Source organism: Phocoena sinus, chromosome 1 (genome assembly GCF_008692025.1).
Source record: "Phocoena sinus isolate mPhoSin1 chromosome 1, mPhoSin1.pri, whole genome shotgun sequence".
NCBI classification, from domain to species: Eukaryota; Metazoa; Chordata; class Mammalia; order Artiodactyla; family Phocoenidae; genus Phocoena; species Phocoena sinus.
This window is the reverse complement of record NC_045763.1, coordinates 140288355-140305035: the sequence shown is the minus strand read 5'-3', so window position 1 is coordinate 140305035 and position 16681 is coordinate 140288355. Positions and strand designations below refer to the sequence as shown.

The window sequence follows — 16681 nt, the reverse complement described above, 5'->3', positions numbered from 1 at the left end:
GGGTTTGAACTCAGGTCTTTCTGATGTCAGGGCCCAAACTGTAGATCATGACCACATCCAAGCATTCATGGTGAAATAATGATAACAATGGCCGTCGATCATCACTGAGCACTCATTAGGAGCTAGGTTTCCAAAGTGTTTGTATTAACTGTGGCAGCTCCCTGAGACAGGTACTATTACTATTAACCCATTTTACACAGGAGGAAACTAAGTCATGGAGCGGTTAAGGAGCCTGCCCAAGATCACAAAACTCAGAGAGTCTGGCTCCAGAGGCTGTGTTCTTAACACTTACCAAAGGCAATTAAACATACTACGTCTACCTTGTGGATTTCCACGATCTGCTTTAGGAACCTCCCCCAGCTATGCTTTTCCTCTTTCCTAGATGACTGACTCCAAAAGAAAACAAAAATCTCTTTCCATCAGCCAACCAAAGCAGAGACAATGAATAGAAGACAGCCACAGTTAAAGTAAAATCATTTTGAAAATATTTGCACAAGAAATTATTCTACTAGATTACACTATCCTCTGTTTATAGTTACCTTCAGACATTCAATTCAGGAATAATGTGAAGAATGCACCAATATAACTAGACATGTATAAAAGACATATACTTTTTAGATAGGACATGAGAACTAGAATTTGCTTCCTAGACCGACAGCCTAAAATTATATATGCTAGGGGGTGCTGCTGAACAAGTTTAGGGTTTGCGTCCATTTGGTGTTCTTAGATTTGCATGCAGTAGTGCTATGGGCTTGTAAAAGTCTGTTTAACCTCAGTCTGGTAACTGTTAACCAACACAATATTTCACTGCAGAAGAAATTTTAAAATAAGTTATATTCTTTATATGTACAGTTAGCTCTTATTCATGGCAGAAGCATTAATCACCCATTATTTTCTTTTCCATTTGTATGTCCAAGAACTCAATTAAAAGATAAGGAGATGTAGGTGTTAAACCAAAAGAAGGTGGAAATGTCTCTAGGGCATTACGCATGGTGTAAAGACTTGTGTCTTGGGGTAGTTAATGGAATCTGTGAGCTAAAGGAAGCACAAGATCAAATTAGTGGAACCAAAACACTAGAAATCAGGAAATCTTAGTTCTAACTACCTTGGCTCCACAATTAAGCTAAATGAGCTAAATACTTGTTAAATAAATCATGATGCAGGAAATACACAGGATTAGGAAGGTTAGCAAGCACAGCAGTGCTTGAGCTGAACTGATACAATTTTGGCCACATGAGCTCAGGTCTAAAATAGAAAATGTGATGTAGTTAATTAAACACATAAAAGGCCAAAGAGCATGCAGAACCACCCCCGAAGGCCACACAATTAGGAATTAAGCATATGTATAGATAGATATCCTTCTCTGAACTTTCAATTGTGGTCTAAACATTATTTATTCTAGACTTGTGCCAAGTTTTACACAAAATAATTCTAGTAGTGGATGTTTAAATTTTTTTGAATGAATAACAATTATCTATTAACTCCAGCACATCACTCCCCCTTATGGAGTAAATGAATTGTTCTGATATTTTATGCAGCTGCTAGAGCAGTGCTAGACAAAAGGAACCCAATGAACACTTGCTGATGGACAAATTGTATGGACAGAAATGTGGGCTAGTTCCTATGGAGTTTATCCACGTTGATGGGAGCATTCCTACAGTTCAGGGAGAGCTATTACTCTATCACTGAGGTTTAAAGTTGGCAGTGAACAGCCCAACACCCTTTTGCTAAAAGGACCATTTATTTACCTTCTTGGAAATTACTAAGACAAATGTAATTTTTTTTCCTTTCGGTTCTCAAGATAATTACTGCTCCTGGTCAGAAGACCTGACAGATTTTAGAGCACTGAGGCCAAGTGGTTTTTCCTGCTAGACACAAAACCACGTGAGACACTCCATGTACTAGTATTTTAAAACTATTTAGTTTGTGCTTGAAAATAGCTTCCAGCAGCATACACAACACACAGGTCCTTTTTCAGTTGGCAACTCTGAAGCTACTATTCTGGAATATAGACTAAAAAAAGAAAACTCGAAAAGGCTTTTAGTGGGTGAAAACTGATTCTAGGGTGATTTTTTAAAAAAAGAAACTGGGGGAAATACCCAAGTGTCATATTTTAAAACATCCTAAAAATATATCTATTAATAGGCAACATCGGACTTTTGGAACCAAAAGGTACTTCTCAGGGAGCAATTTCAAGAATTTAGGAGAGAAAACATTTTGAATATGATATTGGGACTAAGACAAGTGATCTGATTATGTCCTATAACTAACACATCTATTGATCCCAAAATGCCAAACTGTGGCTTCATCTTGTCATTGAATGTGTGCTGTCACCTGGGTAACATCTTATCAGACCAAGGGCCTATAGTATAGCCCTGCTCAAGGTGGTTTGGCAAGGTTTACCGAGGATCTGCACTCCCTACCCCCGCAGCCATGGAAATTGGGGGGTGCACTCATGTGTCTTTGAGGAGAGCAGAGGGTTGGGAGATGGAGCCAGCTCTGAATTACATGAAAGTGCCTTCTTGTTCTGCACTGGTAGACTCCCCTTGGACTAGGCAAACCCACTGCCCGGCAGTGTATTCTAAATATGGTAAATGTTCTTGTCAAGATGATCTCCACTAAAATTGGATTAGTCCACAAAGGCTGGAAATGATCTCTACTTAAAAGATTTCTCACAGAGAACAAAAATAGCACTGCAAACAAGCAATGCTTAACAAAATTAAGGAAATAAACGTTTTTCAAAAGGCCCTTAAGCAAATCAGAGGGCATCGTTTACAGAGACAACTGAAGCACTAGTTAAAAATAATTCCCATTTATTCATTAAAACAGGCAATGTAAAAGCTGCCCTTAGTCACCATCTCTTTAATCTACAATCAAAGTTCATTCAAGGTAAAGAGAAGAATTAATGTCACGGGGGCATCTTTGCCAGGGACTGGCTCCTTTTAGAGGTGGTGAGCCAGGGATCACAGCATTGTATTTGAGGATTCTGGAGGTCATGACTTGTTGGTCTGGGGTGTCTGGAGTTGATGGTGGGGAAGAGGTTGGTTGCACCAGCTAGGATCTCCTTTACCTGCAGAAAAGACACCTAACAAAGACTCTTTCAGCTGGATTCTCCAGAAAGGGGGGGTTACTGTAATACTTGAAAGGAAAAAGCCTGAATTTCCTTAAAAGTATTCTAATCTGCCTTTTCTTTTGGCTAGCATGAACCAGTGTAGCTTTGCTATCATTGAAGAGAAATATTTCTAGAAACTCTGAGCTTATACACATCAGAGAATCTTATACATTCTAATAGGTTAATGTAACAGGTTTGCAAAAATCTTTCACGTCCTTTCTTCGGTTCTTAGAAGCTCCAAACCTGAATTACTCTTCAATTTCATCTTTATTCTCCTTTATTTACTCCTTTGAGCAAAATACTCCAATATCTATTAGGCACTAATGTGACAAGCACAGTGCTATACTGTCTCCTAAGGCAAAGCAAACAGAACCTTCTTTTTTGGCCTCTTCAACTAAGCAGGAAATGTGACGAATCATGATTGTTTAATGTATTCTACCCTGTATCAGGCAACTTACATGAATTCTCGCTAACCCTTTAAAGCACTTGGCATTTGACTGACTGCCTGCTACATCAAGTACATGCCAGGGACTCCTTATCCACATGTTACACAGAAGGAAATCCAAGCTCAGAAAATATTAAGCATGTTCACAGAACTAGGTACTGGCAGAGTCTGAGCTCTCACCAGTCAGACTGACTCTCACCCCTCCTCTCTCTGCTACTCCAGGGTTCCACCTACAGAGGCAGCATTACCCACAAGCAGTGATTGTGCACTAGCTCTTGCCAGGCACTGTCCACAGGTTTTATGTGTGTTAATTGATTTAACACACTCAACAATTCTGTGAGGAAATAACTGCTATTATTACAGTCACCATTTCATATGAAGAAACAGAGAGCTTAAGATCCTGGCCTCAGCTCACACAAAGCATCTGACAACCCAGCAACCAGAGTGTACAGCCTAGTGATTGGGAGTTTTCTCTCCTCACAGGGGTGGCAGTTGGCCGCCAAAGGACCCTGTGTTGGGGGTACTGGAGAGAGGTCCCTGTACTGCAGTAGATGGTTACACTTGACCTCAGACTGTCTTCCTGCTAGATGCTTCTGTATATTTTGACTTTGGAATTCCTGGCATAGAAAATGGATGTTAAAAAAAAAAAATCCTAGTGGCTATCCCAGGAAATAAAAGAAAAAATCTACAACTTGTCACCTTGACAAGATCAAATGTTCGGTGAGCCTGAGTGAAATTAGCAGTCATTATTCACACAAAGCAGGGCCACAGAAATCATTTATTGATGAACGTTAAGGACTGTGTTCTGCGACACACGTGCTGAAAGTTTCTTATTGGTGAGTGTTGGGGAAGCTGTGACGTGGTAGCTGAAGAGGAAAACAGAAAGCTAAGGTGAAAACTGTAAGCTAAGCTTCCACTTTAATGACTGCTAATGAATTAGTGAGAAAGGAAGGAAGAGGAGACAGGAAATGGGCTGGAACGGCCTGGCCCTGAGAAAGCTGGACCTGGGCACTGCAGCCAGCGGCCCTTAGCTCTTAGCATTCCGAAAACCAAGCGGGTAAAGCAGGACATGTGTTAGATTTTGTATATAGACCTATGTCTGAATCCGTTTAACAAACAGGGGCTTATCTTGATGTCCTTTTAGGACAACTGCACGTTGGTGAAGTTCCACTGCAATTCCCCACTTCGTGAGTGAATGGCTGTAACCCAAATCACAGTGGGGTTATTGAAAACAATGTTCCTCACTCAGAACATTCTGTGGTAGTACTGCCAAGCTACTGGTGGTGGTTTTTTAAAGTCAAAACAAAATTACTTTAAAATAATCCAAACTAATATATAATCAATGAGCACCAGAATTAATCTAAATACTTCCTAAGTGGAGATTAAAACTGCATGGGAATGATGTTTGCAAATGGGGCTTCTTAGGCTAACTCAATACTATAAGAACAATAATAGATCAATTCATGACCCCCAAACTGATATTCTTGAGAGTCAGGGGGCCAAGGCATTTGGTTAAGAATTCCAATTGGATAGTGCAAAGATGGGAGCAGAGGGCAGCTCACATACATGCCAAAAAAAAAAAATCAGTGATAATTCATAAACTGATGTAATGTTTGTCTATGAGGAGAAACTACTGTTTGAAGCAAGAGAAAGGCTGATAGAAAAAAAAAAAACCACTAACATTTTCGGGAACAGAGTGGGAGGGGAGATGACAAAAGGTTAGCAAATCTTGTGATGCTCAGGCCACTTTTATCACAGTGACTCAGTTGAACAAAAAAAAGAAATAGACTTTCTAAGCCAAGACAGTCTTCCATTCATCTCTTCCTTTCTAATATTATAGCCATCCTCCTTAATAGTAAGGACCACGTTTTTACAAAGCGTGGAGTATGGTTTTTCCCCATAGGAAAGGCCTGGTCCTGTTGGGCCCTGTCGCTATTCCAGGATTTCTAAGGCTGGTTCTGTCTTCCCTTCCTTCATCTTCTTCAACATACTAAATTGTTTCAAAATAAAACATAATAGCCTTTTCTGGTTAAAAGCATTATATGGGTACACAAACCTGAAAAAACAGTGAGCAGTGGTCACAGTGGTGGTGATGGTGGAAGGTTCCTTCTTTCTTGTTTTCTTTAAATAACTAGGGGGTAGCCCCCCAATTCCCTTTCTTTGGGTTGGCCTAGCCTCTGGCAGAAGGCCCCTGCCCTCTCCTCTGCCCAGATCCACGAGAGGCACCAGCCTTCTTAGAACAAAGCCTCCTTTACTAGCAGAGGCTCTGTGACTCTGCGCTGGAAGCTAGAACAGGTTTCTGGATATGCTTTAAGTTGCAAGAAGCATGCATGGAACAAGGTCATGCCTGTCCACAGGCACTGCATGTTCCTTTTCTTAGGTCAGGAGACTCAAATCCTACCACTGTGGCTGACCTACCCCACGGCTTATCCAGCTCTCACCTGCCTTGGTTTATTTGTCCAAGAAGCCAAATAAAACTCCGTGAGAATATATACTGTGGTGAACACTGTGAATGTCTGTGTGTGTGTGTGTGTGTGTGTGTGTGTGTGTGTGTGTGTGTGCTGGGGAGTGAAGGAGTAGAGTGGGCAATTACTAATAAAAAATACCATTTCTTACATATCTTTCTAGAGTACAGTCCAAAATGAAGCAGAAAGGAAGCAGCTAAACTTTATCACCCTCTAGCAGCCATCCTAGCCGGGGCTAAAGTGAGTTCATCTCAGGGGTCCATTGTGTCCAGACGGCCTGGAGAGTCAGCGGGCCGTTCCACACAGTGACAATCTGCAGGAGGTACCATGTGGCCTGCAGGGAAGTTATTTCTCCTGCAGGAGGCTTGTTAGCTAATGCCTCAGTGTTGAAGTGGAGATGTGATGAATTTTTCCTCACTCAGGACTTCTGATTGAGTCAAGCCTCCCACCCCGCCTCACAATAATCTCTCCTCTTAGTCCCAATCCCTGCCCTAGGGATAAAAATAGAAAGGGAGGTTTCACCAGAACCTGAAAGAATTCAGGAGCACAGGTAGCTCTGGTCCAGAACTTTGGGATAGGAAGGTAACAGGTGTCTCTGCACGTGGGTGTGAGTGTGTGTGCGCTCGTTCCCACACCAGCAGAGAAGACTCACAGAACAGTTCCACGAAATGGTGGACTTTGGTGAGGATTCTTCCATAATGAAAGAAGCAGCCTCTGGCTGTGGACATCAGTGCCCTCTGCTTGGGCCCTGAGGGGCTGTGTAGGTGCAGGAAGCAGCAGCAGCTCATGGGGGCTTTGCCTGGCACTGATGGCTTCCTGGGTTTAGGGCTCCAGCAGCAGGTCCCACAGGAAGTCAGAGCAGACTGAGGGGTAGGGGGAACGGCGGTACCACATGGTAGTGTTGGGAAAAGTCACCCATCAGGTATCTCCTGGAAAGCCCTGGTACAGCTTAGAAACCTCAAAATGGTGGGGGTGGGGGGAGTCCTCTGCTCCAACATAGCAGATAGAGGCAGAGAAATTCATTCATCCATCTATTCATTCATTCATTCTGCATAAATGGAACCGAGTAGCTCTGAGCAAGCACGGGAAAAAAAAAAAGACAAAAACCTGGTCCCCTAACAGAACTTTCATTGTAGTGAAGCAAGGGGCAATGCAAATGAGCAAACACATGGATAATATCAAGTCAGGTAGTGAGAAGTAGTAAGAAGAAAATACAACAGGATAATAGAGAGTGGGGGGTTGGTGGAGAAGACTACTCTTTAGCTAGAGGTTGCAGTCTCCAGAGTTAGAAAAAATGTTTATGTTGTTCTTAGACATACACACATAACACAGACTTTTGAATTTAATAGTAAACAATAAAAAAGCTTCAATTTTTGTGTCCATTTCCAACCATCACAATTTAAAGAATTTATTATAGGCCAATTTAAGTTACAAGAAATGATTAAGGGACTGTTCATAATTTTTATTATACATAGATTTTATTTTATAAATTATGATACAAAGGAAGTGGACCATAAAGGTTAAAAATCTTTGCTATACACGGACTTCCTTGAATTGATGTGTTTTATTCATTGGATGAGTGAATAAATGAATGAATGAATGACGCATGATAGCCCGGTTAAGCAGACAGGTTCAAAGCCATCACTTATTAACTTGACTTTGAAACCTCTATTTCTGAAAAGAGGAGTAAAAACCATAAACATAGAATTGTGAGGATAAGATAGCGCCTTTAGAGTGTGTAGCACAGAGCTAGGCAAACAGTAAACGGACACTGACTTTTTTTGATTTAAGAATAAACAGCAGGATGGTATTTTTGTGAATTCTAAACTATCAATAGTTTTTTAAAATAAAAATTTATTTAAAGACAGACTGTGGAATAACTACTGAGCCTAGGATTATTAATAGAAATCCAGAAGTCATTCTCAGGAAAAAAAATGGCATTAGTTTATTTCTCTTGGATTTATTTTTAAAGCTAACTGTTCTTTCCTAACCTAAAATAATAAAATACAACTTCCTTCATCCTGGTACCTGTGAAAAGTCACATCCAGATTGCATGAAGAATCAAGGAGATATACACAGCAGGCTTTGGGCTCTCTGCACATGTATGAATAGAGATTTGAGATCTGAATGTACAGTGGACATTTTCTAAGTACTATGATGAGTATCAGGCATGGACCTAGATCTTTAGAGATGGATTTACTAATTTAATCCTTTTAAACTAATATGCCAGGAATATATGGAAACAACTCTCCTGAACAGGCATGTCCCTTCTCTAGGCCAAATGATAAAAATGTCTATTTTACTTTTGATACAAATATCAAATACGTCATTGCTGTTGTTTTTCTGATAGCCAAAGTAACATTTTCTTTTCTTTTTTTGAAATATTCCCAAATTTCAGCCATTTATTTTTTTTCATCTTTTAATTCCTATGGGGTTCATCAATTCTTTATCAGTTAACATTCTCATTGACAAAGACCAATTTATATTAACTATAGTTATCTATAACATATCAAGGGAGTACATGGGAAAATCAGAACACAAGACTTCATCAGCTAAATAGAGTTCAACTCAGTTTGCTGTTATGGAGACAAACAAGATAAATACATTGAAGCATAAACAAAATATTAATGCTCAGAATAACAGCATTCCAGAAGAAAACGGAAAGCTGAAGATACAATAAATGTCTCTAATTTACAATATGTATAATTATATAATTTATTAAAATCAACACAATTCAGGTACAAAATATTAACATGGCAGCCATTAAGTTTGTTAAGCACTTCAAATACTGAAATGTTAAAACAGTAAAATTACGCTAAGCAACTTTTGCATCAAGGGATCTAATCTAGCTCACTAGCTCAGGCTGAACATTCACTCCGAAGTATTTCTTCAGGCATGCAAAAAACAGGGCTAACAGGTTTAATCTGTTCTTCTCCCAAAAGTGACAATCTAGCAATTCCAAATAGAGTATGAAAAGGATCTACCCTATCTCCTGGCCTGTCCGCATCCTCCCGTTTCTTCATCTTGACATGCTAAAATGAAACTGTGCAGTTTCTCTCTGTCAATCTAATGAAGGCTTCCAATTATCTTTAGGGAAGCCAACACCCACTAAGAATAGCATACATCTGGTAACTTCTCTGGCCTTCCATTGAGTCCACCTGATGGAAGCTGTCGTTCACAAAGCCACCAACCAAGTAAATCAGAATTTACTCGAAGCAACTGACTAGTAATAGCCAGGAATCCTGCCCAGCATGGGATTCAGAACCTGGCCTGCAACCAAATCCACCATCAAAGTTCATACATGATAAAACAAATTCGATTGCCTTTTCCACATTAGTAGCATCCAGCTTCCCCAATAGAGCCAAAGTTGCCACCGCACAAAAGGACAATCTTGGGTCGATTTCTCCCTATTATATAAAAGTAGATTTTCACATCCCATGAAGCAGCTGGACTCTCCTGCCTGCACTGCATTCAGCCCTTATCTTTTAGACTGGCCCCCTCTGTTCCAGTACTCCTGTACGCTGATGTATCTAGCGCAGTGCATGCTGGAACTTCCAGCAGACCATTAACTCCAGTTAGACCAGCTGCTTAGTGGGACCCCAAATATCTCCAGCGAAAGAACCATCTTCTTTCTGTAGACTCTGAACATATTCCACAACTTTATTTACATCAATAACATTACTACTATCATAGAGAGTAAGAATCTGGACAGCACTAAGAGTGTACAAAAGATGAGGATCATGTCCAATACTAGCACTTATTCCACCACACTCGTGTTGACAAGACTTAATAAATGTCAGAATTTCTTCTCTATTCATGCGATGTAGCTGTCCCATGAGATCCATTACAGTATAGATGCCACTCATTCTCAAATATTTAGACAGACAGTATTCGTAATCATCTTTCTTTGAGCCATAGGATGCTATATAATCTGCATGCTTCTCCACTAACAGGGTGTCGGGTGCATCTGACTTGATAATAACGTCCTTCTGCGGTGTGCCCATGTCTGAGACCGAAAAGAGGTAACATTTTCATTGTAGGAAATAAATACCTTGCCCTACCAAGTGCCTTAACAATTCTTTGTTGGTTTTACATCTCTTTGTTTCTGTTTTTCTCTCTCTCTTCTGTTTATCTACAAAATTGGAATTATGTAAATAACATTCTTTGAACAAATGATTTTTAATGGCTTACACTATTTCATTTATTTCATTATATGGATAAACTATCAAGTAACCATTAGGTAATATTGGGGATTTAGGTTATTTCCAGATTTCTACCATTATACATAATGCTACAACAGCTATCTTTATACATATCTTTGACAGCCTTTTTCTTCGAAGAATTATTTGATCAATTTGAACATGAGTACCTATTTTCATGGCTTAAAATATTTCCATCCGGAAAGGCTGTAACAATTTACACTCTCAGCAGAAGGATATGAGTGTCTAGCCCACTCTACCCTTGCCAGAATTGACAGCATGATTTTAAAAACACCAAAAAAAAAAGGCATTAAAAAAATGTCAATTTCCTAGAGCCAAAAATATATCTTATTGTTTTCTTAAATCTGCTCTCCTGATTTTTTTTTTTGCTACTAATAAGGTTAATCTTCTTTTTCCATGTACACTACACTATTTTCTTTTCTTTTCTTTTTTTTTTGCAAACTGTCTATTCATGTCCTCTGCCCATTTGAAAAACTGGATTGTTCAGGATATCCTTATTATCTGACAAAACCCCTTTCTATGTTAAAGATATTTAATATTTTGGGGGTAATATTTGTTGCATTTTTTTTTTTTTAACTGGGTGGTATTTATCTTTTAAACGTTTACTGTATTTTTTGTTCTAAGGAGTTTCAAATTTGCATATATTAGGCATGCATCATCCCTGCCCTGCTCTGAGCCCTTTTCTGTCCAACTCACATTCTCTTCTCAGAGAACTTGCTCCTGTCCAGAGAAGGCAGTGGGTCCTCCCTCCTGCTGGCCTTGGTTGGAATAGCTGGTCCAGGGTGGAACAGCTAGCCAGAAAGAAGCAGACATTGGTTGTGTAACTGAGCCCGGGTCCAGTGCTCAGATCCCTGGTCCTTCTAGAGTAGCTTCTCTGTCTTAGCCTTGGGAAGGCCCAGCCCAATCACTGTCCTTCCCTGTGAATTAATCCAAGATCCCTTTCTAGTAAACCCTCCATTTATTTGTGGTATTCTTGGTTTAGTTCCTCACACTCATAACTATTATATCTTTAATGAAACATGGTGAAATAAAGTAATTCTTTCACTTGTGGTTTCTTCCACTGCTCTTACATTTCAAAATATGTGCCCATCCCAGTATTGGTTAAATAGTCACCTATTTTTTTCTTCTAGATTAAAAAAAAATTTTTTTTAAACCCCACATAATTCTCTATTTCTCTGGAGTGTATTTTGGTATGTGGTTTGCTGAATAATCCATTTCTTCCCCTACTGGTTTGCTGTGTTCCAAGTGATCACCAACTTTGTGTGTGTGTGTGTGTCTTTCTGTGTATTTCAGGGCTATTTATTCTGTTGCATTGATTCTTATGCCTGCAGTACATTGTTTTAATTATTGCAAATTTACTATATATTTTGATATTTGAGATACCAAGTTCCTTTTCGTTGCTCTTTTAAAATTTTTCATAGCCACCCTGTCCAGAATTATTTGGACATAATTATATATATAATTATAAATATATCTTTTGTGGGGGGCTGTGGGGTGGCGGTAATGGGGAGATGTTGGTCAAGGGGACAAACTCTCAGTTAGAAGATGAACAAGTTCTGGGGATCTACTGTTCAGCATGGCGACTACAGTGAATACTACTATACAGTAGAGTATTGTATACTTGAAATTTGCTAAGAGAGTAGTTCTTAAGTGTTCTCACTACAAAAAAAAAAGTAACTGTGAGGTGATGGATGTATTAATTAACTTGACTGTGGTATTTCACAATGGATACATATATTAAATCACCTTGTATATCTAAGTATAGACACATCAAATATACGTCAATAGAGCTGAAAAAATCCATTAAAAAATACATGTCCTGGTCTTTCATCATGTCACTGACTAGACTAGACTATCTCAAGCTCTCAACAGCCAGTTATGGTTTAACCAAGTCCAATAAGTCCATCTTCACAAAACTAGAAGAAACTTGACTTCTGGACGGCCAGGTTTACTGCCACAAATTCTGCTCATCAGTCCTGCAGATTAAATCCAGAAGGTAGCTAAGAGAGATTTAGGTAGCAAACGTGCTGTGGGCAGCATTACAATTTGCCTCTTTTTTAAAAGTTGGGTGAAGAAAATTGGGTAGTCGACAAAATTAAAACAAATTAATGTACTTTCCTTTCAGAAGGTTTTTAAAAACAGACGTTAACACGCCTTACAATCTGATCTAGCACAAAATGCTTTCCTTGATATTTAAATCTTTTTGATACTTAAACATCTATTTATACCATTTGTTTTTACACAACAACATACAATAGTTACTGGTACATTAAGGAAAAATAACCATTAACATCTCCAATCAACTACTACATTTTGCTTTTTAACTATCATTCTAAAGGCACTTTCTATATATAATTAGATTTTTTGGTGACGTATATACTTATCTAAAATTAGCACTAGATGAATACATAAAACAGAATAATTTTGGGACTTTACTAATAAATTTTTCATTAGAAGGAAAAGTGATGGACTAGGGAAAAAACACCTGCCAGGAACGTCCCAGAACTGCCTAGTTGGCAGTACCATCCCTGCTGCTCCACACCTGAATTTCTACACATCACAAAAGCAATCAAACAAAAAGGCCGACAAAGATATTATCTTACATGCAGAGAATGGGTAGGGAATCCAATGTTATTTCCTTAACAGAAAAAGAGAGACTAAAATATTTTAAAATGCAACAACTAAAATGGTATAAATGTTAGTATATATGATACTTTCCCTGACTTTATATATTTAATACATATATTTAAATACAGGTTTATTATATTTTAAAACACTGCTGTTAACAGAGAAAACAAAAGGCAAAGAAAACAGATTTGAGGATTTTAAGTGATTTCTTAGTGATTCTACTTTATCAATTTAAAAGCAGAGTACTCTAAACAAGGCCTCACACTTTTTAGTATATAACTAGAGGGAAAAGGATAAGTCCTTTCCTTAACTGAGATTTTCACCTACTTTACCTACATCATCACTATTATTAAACCATTTTGCAGATAATGAAACTGAGGCTCAGAAGTTACAATTCTAAGGTTACACAGCTAGGGGACTGAGCAGGATTTAAGCCTGGAGCTCAAGTGCTTTCCACCACACGGGGTTCAGAACTTTTTGTGCCATGGACCCCTCTGGCAGTCTGGTAAAGCCAATGTACCTTTTCTTGGAATTGTGTTCTGAGATTCCTAAAATAAACACATGGGGTTATAAAGGACAAAAATTATAACAAAATAGAGTTATCAAAATATTTTTAGGAAAAAAAATATGTGATATAGCAATATATATTCTTTATTAATGTATTAAATAAGAAGATACACTATAGGATCTGATAACTATGGTAATTTTGAAGCAGTGATGAGCATTAATATTTCAATGACTTTAACAAATAATAATATCTACAATAACTTTAAAGTACTATGAAAACATCTGATTTCTATTGTTGAAAAGTCACAGGTAGTGCTACTGGTTTGTTGCCTATGTTCATAATTACTGTGTTGTTTTCCTAGACACCTTATTTCCTTCTCCAAAGGAAGGTACCCTACCTATTTGTCCTAATCAGAAATCTAAATTTTCGTCAGAGGTTAGTGAAAATAAAGATGTTAATTTGTTTCCCTCAATCATGTCACAGACTTCCTGAATTCTGTCTACAGACCCCTTAGGAACTGGTTAAGTACTCAACGTAGATTCCACGTATACAGCACAAAGACACCTACAATGAAACTGTGATGAGGGTGAGTCAAACAAATGAATGTCCCCACCAGAACACTGAGCAGGGTCAGGCAGTATAGGTTGCTGGCCCACTTCTTTCAGGGCCAATGTAACCAGCCTCGCCTTCCCGACTAGTGTGGGCTTGTGCGTGCACATGGGTGTCTGTGTGTGTGTGTGTGTGTGTGTGTGTGTGTGTTGCAGATGGGAGATGTGAGTTACTACACTTCCAAAAGGCACCTTTATTGTCCTGCCTGACCAGTGTCTGGTACCCGCCGACTCTCTCCTTCAGTGTGCAGCTGAGGTACCACCACCAGGAGGTGTCAGCAGGTCTTTGGGAAGCACACCCTATTAGGGTACCTGGAGGAAGAGGGAGGAGGAGGGAGGAAGAGGGAGGAGGAGGGAGGAAGAGGGAGGAGGGAGGAGGGAGGAGGGAGGAGGAGGGAGGGGGAGGAGGGAGGAGAAGGGAGGAGGGAGGGGGAGGGGGAGGAGGGAGGGGAGGAGGGGAGGGGAGGAGGGGGAGGAGGAGGGAGGAGGGGGAGGAGGAGGGAGGAGGGGGAGGAGGAGGGAGGGGGAGGAGGAGGGAGGAGGAGGCAGGAGGAGGGAGGAGGAGGGAGGAGGGAGGAGGGAGGAAGAGGGAGGGGGGAGAAGGAGGGAGGGGGAGGAGGAGGGAGGGGGAGAAGGAGGGAGGGGGGAGGAGGAGGGGGGAGGAGGAGGGAGGAGGATGGAGAAGGGAGAAGGGAGGGGGAGGGGGGAGGAGCGGGGAGGAGGGGGAGGAGGAGGGAGGAGGATGGGGAAGAGGAGGGAGGAGGATGGGGGAGGAGGAGGGAAGAGGATGGGGAGGAGGAGGGAAGAGGATGGGGAGGAGGAGGGAGGAGAAGGGAGGAAGAGGGAGGGGGGAGGAAGAGGGAGGGAGGGAGGAGGAGGGAGGTGAGGCCCAGCAGAGAGTAATGGCCTTCATAGGGCTGTAGCAACCTCCAGCAGTGGTTACGAGGGGTAGGAGCCAGCGGAGTGGGTGCCGAGGAGGCAGCAGGGGGCAGGTATCTGTTTCCAAATCACCTGATTCGCCTGCCTTGCAGATGCACGTTCTGATGCCCGAGGTCAATACTTCAGATGGTCGTCGTGAATGTCAAACAATGTCTGATATTCACCCACACCACGTTCCTAGAGAACAGCATATTCATTTGGATTGTTCTCCTCATAACTGATAGGATATGTTCACTTAACGTATTCAAGTTAAATTAATTTAAGATGTTATCTAAAAATTTAAATACCTGAAATGCTGCCAGAGTAAAACAGACAAACACATTTGGCTTTATTTTCTCGACTTGGTACGTCGCAGAGAACATTCCTGTGGTTGTGTGCATGTGTGTATGTGTGTGTGGGAGCTGGTCATGGGGGAAGGCACAGACTTTCCTTGTGATTTCCTTATATTTCCTCCTTGGGGTTCTCAGAAACCATGTGCCCAGCAGCAAGCCCAAGAACCTGCCTTGAGCATGCATGCCATTTGCAATTCTTTAGGAGAGAAAGAAGCATTTATGTGCCTTTAATTGGCAAGGAAGGAGGATCATAAACACAAATTTATACAAGCAAAGAAGGATTATACTTAAAGACAAAAAGGAGGCAGAATAATTCAGACCCTCTGCAAATAAAAGAATGGTACTCCAGTCCAAATTTCCTAGCTTGGCATTTGGGGCCATCCTCAATCTGGGCCTCCTGACTGGTCCAGGAAGACCCTGCCCTGCGTGGTGTGGCCTTTTCTGGCTGCTCCGGCTTCGGCTCAACCTACCCTTCCGCTCACTCTCCTTCTCTAGTCTCTGTTCCTGGAATATCCTAGGCTCTCTTGTACTTTGGGGGCCTTAGCGTGCAGTTGTCTCTGCCTGGAAGGCTCTGGATTGTCTTCCTCATCACTCCGCCCCCCTCCCCTTTGTCTGGTTAACTTAGCCTTTAGGCCTTACCCAATCCTCCAGATCAGCCAGCTCCCCTTTGGTTGGGCAGACTGTGTTCGAAATAAGGGTTCCTGATGAAGGTGGGCGAGGGGAAGGCTGCTCTACTAGCCAAGTCACATGCCCTGGTACTGGGCTACACAGGCCTGGAAAAAATGATTCCTTTGTGTGAACTAGAAATAGGCTCCATCTGTTGCCAAACTCTGTGCCTATACGCTTGCATATACCTGAAGGAGCTGCCTTTTAATTTGTCCACAGAGAGGGGATGGCTTTTTCTAACTTGCACAAAGACACTGTATTTCCTATCATTGGCTCTGCAAGTCTGCCTGCTTGACATATGCAACTGGGCTTTTCATTCATAGCACTTATCATCAGTCTGTAGTCACTGATCTGTATGCTTAATTCGGTAGTATCGGTCACTCCCACTAAACAGTAAGGTCGGTTCGGGGAGGGGACATGGCTTTTTGCTTACGATTCTCTCTCCAGTCCCTAACACAGTGTCCTGGCATAGAGTTGAGGCTAACTGCATATTTGTGGAATGAATTAATGCAAAGGAGAGCCATGGAGATGCTGTAATGGAAGAAATAACCAGACTCTGGGCACAATGGAAGTACCTAGCAAATTTACTTACTCTTACTGAATAAATGAGGATTTGAAAGATAGTAAGAAGCAGAAGCTGGCAGACCAAAACACTGAGTTCGTAACTTCACAACTGAAAGCAGAATTTTCATTGAAGCATTTCAACCCCAGGGCTAGAAAGAAACATGCTGCTTCTAGAAGAAAGCAGTCAGGCCAGT

At 40.8% G+C, this 16681-nt stretch overlaps 2 protein-coding genes and 1 pseudogene across 8 annotated transcripts in view; all 3 read right to left on the bottom strand.

Moving 5' to 3' along the window:
• The window catches only part of C1H1orf21 (chromosome 1 C1orf21 homolog), a 265201-nt gene that overhangs the window by 93757 nt on the left and 154763 nt on the right, over positions 1-16681 (bottom strand). The window lies entirely within an intron of this gene.
• On the bottom strand, positions 8868-9408 carry LOC116753821 (annotated as a pseudogene).
• Positions 9585-10026, bottom strand: LOC116753824 (geranylgeranyl transferase type-2 subunit beta-like). Its single transcript, XM_032631742.1, has one exon. The coding sequence runs from the start codon at positions 10024-10026 to the stop codon at positions 9598-9600; it is 429 nt and encodes a 142-aa protein (XP_032487633.1). The 3' UTR covers positions 9585-9597.